The 9786-nt window shown below is 31.3% G+C and overlaps 1 protein-coding gene across 2 annotated transcripts; it reads left to right on the top strand.

Annotated features, from left to right (window-relative positions):
* The first annotated feature begins 301 nt into the window (after positions 1-301).
* On the top strand, positions 302-2859 carry LOC111887816 (polyadenylate-binding protein-interacting protein 12). Of its 2 annotated transcripts, none has more exons than XM_023883962.2 (11): positions 302-457; positions 565-1109; positions 1207-1317; positions 1407-1451; positions 1558-1630; positions 1701-1813; positions 1914-1973; positions 2054-2101; positions 2221-2289; positions 2421-2482; positions 2592-2859. In XM_023883962.2, exons 2-11 carry the CDS (start codon positions 666-668, stop codon positions 2647-2649), a joined length of 1083 nt encoding a protein of 360 aa, XP_023739730.1. In that variant the 5' UTR covers positions 302-457; positions 565-665; the 3' UTR covers positions 2650-2859. The 2 variants fall into 2 exon arrangements, with proteins under 2 accessions (XP_023739730.1, XP_023739731.1); XM_023883963.3 differs by having other exon boundaries at positions 1210-1317.
* Positions 2860-9786: the final 6927 nt, after the last annotated feature.

Genomic DNA, 9786 nt, shown 5'->3' on the forward strand with positions numbered 1-9786 from the left:
ATTTATATACCAAAGAAGCATATAATACATGATCTTGTGATCATAAGTCGATATAAATTGAAATCAATGTAACAGTATTTTATTTAAAACTATCACTAGTGCAAAGTATGTATATATAGAAAGTTAGAAAGTATGTATATTAGATTCCATATAAATAATGTGACAAACTTTTGTAATTGATAAAACATAAATATATTAAAATATATAGTATTTAGTATTAGATAATGGAAAATGTTTTGGGTGTTTGTGGCATGTCTCAAAAGTAATGTGCGAAAAAGCGACGATCCGAAGAAGACAAACATTTGGGAATGGTGATTCATCATTAAAAGAAAAAAAAGTAATGTTCTTTTTCCCAATTTCTTCTAATATATATGCAACTGATGTAACCCCTCTTCTTTCTCTCTCTCAAGGGTCGATCTTCGGAGTTGAATTCAATGATTTAATACTCTTCCAACAGGTAATTTCTTCTCTAAACTCGATACTTTCAGCTTCTTTCTTTTGATTATTTTAAGCTTCTTGTTTTTTAATCAAAGTCAAATCTTGGATTTTCATGGCTACAATCAGCTGAATTCGCAGAAGGGTTAAAAAACAAGGAGAGAAAAAATCAAAAAGCCCTTTTGGTGATACTGTCAGTCGGTGAGTCGTCGATCGACAACATCATCATCATGACTCTTGTTGAGAATGTTGCGTCGAACAATCGGGTCGAATCAGGCGATGTTGATCAGTCGAAATCATCGATTTCGATTTCCAGTTTTCATCAGCAGAAGAAGATGATACCTAATGGAAATGGAAACGGAAACACCGGTCTAAATCATCATCATCATCACCACCATCATCAGATGAAGGTAAACGGTGTCGATCATCATGATCATGAGGAAGAGGGTTTTAAGAAAGAAATGAGGGATTTGGCTGAAATGTTGTCGAAATTGAATCCCATGGCTGAAGAATTCGTCCCCCCTTCACTCACCAACAACAATTACACCGGAGCTCTAATTCTTCCCCCATCTGGTGCTACTGCTGCTCACTTCGGTTATTCTGTCGTCAACGATTTCCTCCTTCAAACTAACCAAACCCCTTTCCCAAACATCAATGGCGTTTCCACTAGAAGGGTATGTCTTTTGTCTTCTCGTCTTCTCGTCTTCTCTTTTCATTGATGATAATTTCCAAAACAAACACCTCTTCTGAGTTTCTTATGTTAATGGTTAGAAGAAGGGTAACTTTACTCATGGGAAACGAAGGATGAATAACAGAACCACCATGGCACAACGAGAAGATGTGATTAGGAGAACTGTTCATGTCTCTGACATCGATCAACAGGTTAAGATCCTTAATTCCTTATCTTCTTTGAGTTTTTTCCACAAATCTATCCAATCTTTCAAACCTTATTCTGTTTGACATGAATTCAGGTAACTGAAGAACAACTTGCTGCTCTCTTTATCACTTGTGGACAGGTAAACCCTAAATACATCAACCAAATCATCATAATTTCTTTGTTTATATCATTATCATGATTTATGACTCCATGATTCTTAACTCAACCTGTTTTTACTTTAATAGGTTGTGGATTGTCGTATATGTGGAGACCCTAATTCTGTTCTTCGTTTTGCCTTTATTGAGTTTACTAATGAAGGTATATGCTAATTCTCTAATATATCAAATCTGTGATTCATTTTAACATTTTTTTTATTATGTGTTTGCAGAAGGAGCAAGAAATGCATTGAATCTTGCTGGAACTATGCTTGGGTATTACCCAGTTAGGGTTCTTCCTTCAAAAACTGCAATTGCACCAGTGAATCCCACTTTTTTACCTCGAGTAAGTTTCTTTCACTTTTGGAGAAAACTATGATTATGAATGTGTTTTTACTGTGTGTGTGTGTGTGTGTTTTGACATCATTATCTTTGTGTTATTTTAGTCTGAAGATGAAAGGGAAATGTGTGCTAGAACTATCTATTGTACTAACATTGATAAGAAGGTAAATTTAAGATTGTTTTTACTTTACATTCATAATAAATATGGGGGCATATGTGTAATTTTCTATTTTGTATAACACAGGTTACTCAGGCAGATGTTAAGCTCTTTTTCGAGTCATTTTGTGGAGAGGTTTGTGGTTGTTAATTTGTTAATTTGTTAATTCATAATTTCATTTACAATATTTAAATAACGATTTTGTAACGTGAATTGTTAATTAATTATATCTTATTGAAATTAATGTTTTATAGGTTTATCGTTTGAGGTTGCTAGGAGACTATCATCATTCAACTCGTATAGCATTTGTGGAGTTTGTTATGGTGATTTTTTCTAATTTTTTTTATTTCCTTTTTTCTTGCTTAAAGTGAAATTCCAATAATACCCCAAAAAACGTGGCTTAATGTATTAAGTCACCAACCGATTTTACTTATTTGCCCTTTTAATTTTACAGGCAGAAAGTGCAATTACAGCGCTCAACTGTAGTGGTGCAGTATTGGGATCACTTCCCATAAGGTGATTGATTGATTGATTAAAAATCAAAAAATTTATGTTTTTTTTTTTCATTAAATAAAAAAAAATGTTTTTTTTTTCATTTATGAAATTTATGTTTGGTTTGATGTAGGGTGAGTCCTTCAAAGACTCCGGTTCGCCCACGTGCACCTCGCCCTACCATGCACTAAATAGTAATTTCACAAAATATCTAAAAATATACGCGACAAGTGAAGTTGGAGATGAAAGTGTTATATGTTTCTTCTTTTTCTTATGGTGTTTGTTTTAATGCATTCGGGGTTCAAGTTACCTATTTGAAATGTAGATTTAGAATATGGAAAGTTTGAGACTATTTTATTTTCAGATGTTTTTGGTATGAAAAATTGTTGTTTTTAACACAATTTGCTTGCTTTTTATTGTTTCTGTGTTTCTTGGATCATGTGGGACAAAAAATGGACTCCCTTGGTTTTTTAATTTAGTTTACAAAAAAAGGAAACCAATAGGGTTACACAAAATGACAAAAACGGAAATTACAATATGTTCATAAATTTGATATGTTGTTTTGATTCTTGACCCATAAATGTATAAGGAAATTATACAAAAATATAAATTTGATACGATTGATTTTGGTGTTAAAGTTGATCTTATATTTGTTTTAGATATTCACAACCCGACTTGATAACCAAAAAATTTCGACCCATTAATCTTGATATTGTATTATCAGTAATTTTTTTATAAAAAAAAAAGTTGACAAATCGTTTTTCAAGTAAATGACAAAATATGTAACTTTTTTTTTTTTTGAAATTTGTCATTATATATGGATTAGATAACATGTGAAAACAAGTAATATAAGTTTATAAACACATTTTACATTATAGAAGAAGACAAGATAGGCTCAGAAGGATATACATTGCGAAGGTAATGGAGCCATATTACACCGTACTAAACAGTGTAGAGGGGACATCCCGACAAACTGCAATAGCAAAACCTTGTCCCACCACCTGTATCTGTACGAGGTCAGATTTGGACACACCTCATAAATACCAAAGCTGATACTCCAATCAGAGTGTGTGGATTAGCATAAGCTTGCACATGTTGGTAAAATGGTTTATCCTATTATAGGGAAATGAGTTTTGCCTATTTTGGTTGTGTAATTAAGAACCAATTTGAATATAATGTAGGTTATGATCTTTTATGTATAATTTGTGTTTGATATTAACTTAATTTTCGGTTTTGGAATCAAGTTCTGGTTTTGGTTTCGTATTTAAGATCGAAATCGTATATAATCTCGGTTATGATATTGTGTTTACTTTTCGGTTAGGATTTGTGCTTAGTACTAGATTAAATTTTTGGTTACAAGGATGCTATATAAATACAAACTTTCTTAGACATGACACACTGAAAATAAACTACTTTCTCTCTTTTCTTGAAAGTTCCAAAGTTACTATGGAACTTTCATGTTATCGTATTATGTAAGATTATGACCTTATTGAGTTTTGGTAGTTTTCGGAAACAAGTGCGGAATGAAGGTCGTATTTATTTTAAGAAAATCATGTTTTAAGAAAATCGTGTTAAACACAGACTTCCGTTCATCCCAAAAAGTGAACACATACATAAAAGGTAAGAGTTAACACTTACCATTATGTGGTCTTAACTCATGTTTCTATTTTTGTTGAGGTTAGACAAATCACATTTATTTTTAGTTTCTTTAATTATCGAGTTTAAAATGAAGGAACGAAAAAAATTCCAACTTTATATTTTAGCTTCTATGAAAAAAACAGGTCTAGTGAAACACAAAATAGAAACCGCCCACAAAGTGCCTTAATTTTGGAAAATGTAAAACACGAAAGTTGTGAGCACATGTCTTAGGTTTATGTAGAACTTTGCATCCCTTCATTCCGATATTGCATAAATTTTATACGATGTTTAACACAATGGTGCTTAGCTGATTAGGAAACAAACTATTTGTTTAACACAATAGTGCTCAGTTGAATAGGAAACAAACTATCTACCGTTAAACCTAAATTTTGACCTATAATAGTTATGTATCTTGAAAAATCCAAAACTTGAAAACTCTAAATCTATATGATAGCTTTCCACAAATACTTCGGAAATAATATTGGTATGACATTGTACATGTTTATATTGAATTTTACACAAGGGTAGGTCATCAAAAGCATACAAAGGAAAAGGAAAGCCCTCGGACGAGAAGGGTATGGTAAAGTGCAAACATAGACTTTGTAGCCATTATTTCTAAAGTGAGCCTAGTGACTTCAAACTCGAGAACGGTGGTATGTCATCGTAGCCACCTATCGATTATGTTTAGATAAAGTCTCTTTGTTACAAACATATATGTTGAAAACGGAGACAAGGTATTCAAGATCAATTCTGACATGGCTAAGATCGATAGTTAAAGGGTTGTGATTCTGAAAATGACATATAGGAAAGATCTTAAGCTAATCAATATTTTGTAACTTACAGAAAGTCGCCATAATTTGGTGTCCGGATGACTACTTAGTAAGTTTAGATCATAGTATGATTGAGTTCAATAAAATTATGACATTCGATGCGGGGCCCCGCCTTCCATATCAAGATAGTGCCATAATCTCATCCAACTAGGGGTGCAAACGAGCCAAGCTACTCGGGATCGGCTCGTTAAAAGCTCAACTCGAAACCGATTTTAAACGAGCCCGAGTTGAGCTCAAGCATACTATTAAGCTTGTTTATTAAACGAGCTCGAGCCTATGTCATTAATCTCGATTAGGCCCGCGAGCCTAAACGAGCCTATATATAATATGAGAAATGAGGTAAAAAGGCCGATCTTAACCTTAATAAAGACATGATCTTGTCACAGTGTAAGTGTTGTGTCACTCGCATGGACACAGCATGTTCTTCATTAAGTTGCGATACACCATCCACAACATGTGTCATGTCTCCTTTTGCATATAACATCACACTTTGAACAGTCATGAAACACTCTAAATACATGTCACATAGCTCATAATAGGATATCATTTCCTATTATAGCAACATACTTCACTGTTCTACATCAAACATGCTTTGTGCGTCATGTAACACAAGATTATACACCGCAACTTGGTACTTAGCAATACTTCCATCTTTACCCTTATAATTCACATAATACTATCAAAGGACTAAAACTATATTTAAATAATCAAATAACAATTTCTAAATATCATTCTATCATGTGAAAATGTGTTAACCAACTTGATACTTAAAATTTCATGACTTTTACCATTTTTGACCAAATTGCCTTTTTACATCATAATTCACATGCAATGTTATCATTCAAACTTTAAGGGATGTTACAATCATTCCCATTAAAAGGATTTTGTTCTTGAAGTCTTCTCATAGTCTACAATATGTTTGATGTAATTCATACATCAAAATCCTTTTTTTAAGATTACTTCAATTCTATCTTGTTTTGCATACTTTTGGTAATCTACTTTTGCACACCTTACAAGATTAAATTTTTTGCACCATTTCACATATCATATCTTATTGTTAAGCATGTGACAACTTGTTTCAACATGGTTAACACTTGGGTTTGATTCTTAACAAAACCCATAACTTCGTCCCCATTTTACATGTTATAAAGGTTTTGTTTTCAATTAGTACAGACTTGTACCATCTATAATCCTTGATTTAAAATTGTATCCTTCATTTCCAATCCTACTCTTAGAACTGCTTTGAAACTTATAATCTGAAGTATATTCATTCTTGTGTCATTTTTCATCTGCTTTATGATACTTTTAAAGTTTAACAATCTTCATTTATTGTTTTTGTTTGATTTTTCAACTCTTTATAGCTATTCTTATAAATCTCTTTTTTTCTTTTCCATCATATTTTACTAATTTTAGACCATCTGTTGGTTTTAGGGTTGTTAGGGTTGTTCAGTATTTGGATAAAAGTGAATTGTCAAATTAAACAATTTGGACTAGATTATTTGGTTCAGATTTTTGGATCTTGATTGATTTTCAGCAAAACTGAATTATTATTTTGGATCCTGGATTGATTTCGGTTTATAAAATAAAATCTGAATTGTCCAAAAAAACTGAATAGAAATTTATTATTTATTTATTTATCTTTTTTTTTTTTGTTTTAATATTCTTCTTTTAGTTATTTATTAATTTACTCAATTGTATTTTAAATAGATTAGAAAGTGTTACCCAATAAAATCCTTAATATCTACTTTTCAAAAGATTTTTAGCTATATAATGTTAAATTATTAGATATTTTTTCTTAATAGTTGCTCATAAATTTTAATTCATAACAAAAAATATTTTTGTTTGGAGTTGACTAATATCAAGTTATATATATTTTTAAATGCCTAACCTCTTGATGCCGAATTGTAAAAATCGATCCAACTGAATTATAATTTGGTTGGTTCGGAACGATTTGAATTTAGTTTGGACTATTTGAATCTATGTTTTGAAAACTGAAATCAATTTGGATTCACTAGAATGGATCGGATCAAACCGATCCATCCAAACGAACACCCCTAACTGGTTTTTCTAGTTATAATAACAAACCTCTAATACTATTTCACTTTTACATTTCCTTACTGCTCTCATATTGCTTCCAATTCAATTCTTAAGTTATTAGCAAGTTTCAAAATTCTTTATTCATATACTCAGAGTATCAATCCATTTGTAAATCTTCACTTAATCACTAATACCTTTCTTTTGTCTTCATTTTCTACTTCTTAATGACATTATTGACGTTGGTATTTAAAAGTCACCCATTATTTTCTAGCTTTTCTCAAATGACTTATTCATAGTCTTTTAGAGGGCATAAATTTCATTCCTTCTTTTCTCCAAAAACAGCTTCCTAAAGCAACATTCTTTTCATTTAAGCACTTTATCCTCATAGCAAAAATACTTGACATACCACCACTACATCTTTTGTCTCTAATTAAGTTGAAAGTTTCTCGTTGGAACGCCATTCTCTAAGTACTCCAACTAAGCAAAACCATGTAGAAAATTGTAATATTCTAAGACTGACCATCTAAGGAAAAAATATCATCTGATGGGATAGATATGAACATCAACAAATTTAGAAACATCACTAGAGTATCCTTATATGTAACATCCTCAAAATGGGCCTAGAAGTTCTGCCTTTTTTTAGTGAGATCGTTTTTTGGAAAATACAATAAAAAGAAGTAACTAAAAGTTTATAAATAAAATATATGATAAATATGATGTTGGAAAAAAAACTAGGTGTTTAAATGAGCCAAATTTAAGAAAAATGATGATTAAGGACCAAAGTTGCCACATCATTAAAGTTGAGAATTGACTCTTTATTGACCAAGTAAAACTCGATAGTCATAACTTATATGGGGAAGGGTTTTCTAAGAAAATATCAAGGTACTAGTTAGCTTCCAAATCAATGTATCTATGTATAAAATTTTGAATTTGAGGGACCAAAACCATCAATTAGACAAACTTGAATGACTAATTTAACTTATTCAAGACGAAACTGGTATGAATCGAAAGATTATAGGGCCAATGTGTGAGAATAATAAGTTCCAATAAAAACTAGTCAATGTCGTGCCAACCGAAAAGAAATTAAATTAAGTATCCATAGTGTAACATGTTAGATTAGGTTTCTAAGCCCATAATTATAATTGGTATGTACTTGATTTGATAGTAGCATGGTTCTTTTGGGGTTGCCTTCCAACTGGCAACTAGACAAGATGACTATTGGAGAAAGAGGCTAAATTTATTATTTGGAATAATAAATTGGTATATGAAATGATTTATTAATATGTAATGAGAATAATATATAATTAGAAATCATATTATTAATTAATATTTAATCAGAAATTGATTTGGAATTAATTTTGGGATTAAAGGAACTGATTAAAAGTACATGGTCTGTTTTGCAATTATTTGATAGTTGTGGTTTTGGGCTCTTGGATCACCTTATTGGGGAGGGACGGAAATCCTTACAATATTCTAAAGAATTTCGTGCAAGCCTTAAGGAAGGGAGTCAATGGGCTGCTTAGGCCCTAAGCTAAGGGATTAGAGTTTTCTACCTTAAAACCTTAGTTGCCTCAACTATAAATAGACCCTCCAGCCCTCATGACCCTAGTTTCGAAAATTTCTAAGGATTTGTAAACCCTTTCCTTTGGCCTCCATATTTTTGAGATCTAGGGTTACCTAACCCTAGGGTTTTCGAAAATTAGGCAATGTTGAAAAACTTGCCTTACACCCCAAGATTAGACTTTGAAAATCTAGGGTTTTAGGTAGGTATTATCTTTGGTAATTATCTCGTTAAGTGTTTAATAGGATAATTAGAGATTTTGAAATATCCCTTCCCAAAATTTCGAAATCTAGGGGATAAGGGATTAGGTTAAATTAATTATTTAATTTAATGGATAATCCTTATATGATTTAATAATTTAAATTGATTTTTTAATTTAGATAATTATTAAATCAAGGTTTTTATTATTTAAAATTTTAAATTAGATTAAAAACCCTAGTATTTTAAATGTTTAAAACACACCCTTATACTATATAAAATTAAAAGTCTAATATATATATATATATATATATATATATATATATATATGTATGTATGTATGTATGTATGTATGTATGTATGTATGTATAAGAAAAGTCAGTCTTATCATTAGTAGGCCTCATTCACGAAGCTGGTCTATAAGGGGGTATAAGGAAATTGCCTATAAAATGACGATTGAATGGGTGTCCACTCTCACCTACCGCTTCTTTGATCAGTAGAGGGGTTTTAGTCGAACGGGTTTGATAGAACATTAAATTCTCATTAATAAGTATAATGAAAATATAAAGTAACTATTTTTTTTATAAATTCCCAATCTTAGTTAGTTTAGAAAAATGTGAATTTGATGCTAATCCATGAAATTTCACATTGCACTTTATAAAAGTCGTTAGTGAAGCGTGTGTGGTTAATCGACACACTAATATGGACTAATAAAGGGTGGGAATGGGTAGCTCGTAAATTATCATTGATCAATGGAGTGTGTGTGGTTAACCGACACATTGATTAGGTGATAAATGACATCGAGAATACCAAGCTAATTTGCATGGTTATTCACACCTTGTTTGTGATCCTTGGTATCCCAGTCACAAATGGAAAAGGCATAATCGAGATTAAAAATGCCTTTGAATAGTTCAATGAACCTCAAAAGATCTAGGAATTTCATTTAAAACCTAATTCGTTTAAATTTAGTTTTTCGTGGTGAAATTGGTAAATCGTCATGTACCTACCTTTAAATATATCACAATTAGATTTTGACACCCCTCTTCTGAATAGTGAAATATTTA

Source organism: Lactuca sativa, chromosome 2, assembly GCF_002870075.4.
Source record: "Lactuca sativa cultivar Salinas chromosome 2, Lsat_Salinas_v11, whole genome shotgun sequence".
Classification (NCBI taxonomy): domain Eukaryota; kingdom Viridiplantae; phylum Streptophyta; class Magnoliopsida; order Asterales; family Asteraceae; genus Lactuca; species Lactuca sativa.

What these genes read in the sequence shown, in the direction of transcription:
- LOC111887816 (XM_023883962.2), top strand. Translation starts at nt 666, where the DNA reads ATGACTCTTGTTGAGAATGTTGCGTCGAACAATCGGGTCGAATCAGGC. An exon ending in TATTGAGTTTACTAATGAAG is followed by an intron (nt 1,631 to 1,700) that starts GTATATGCTAAT and finishes ATGTGTTTGCAG; the next exon opens with AAGGAGCAAGAAATGCATTG. An exon ending in ATCCCACTTTTTTACCTCGA is followed by an intron (nt 1,814 to 1,913) that starts GTAAGTTTCTTT and finishes GTGTTATTTTAG; the next exon opens with TCTGAAGATGAAAGGGAAAT.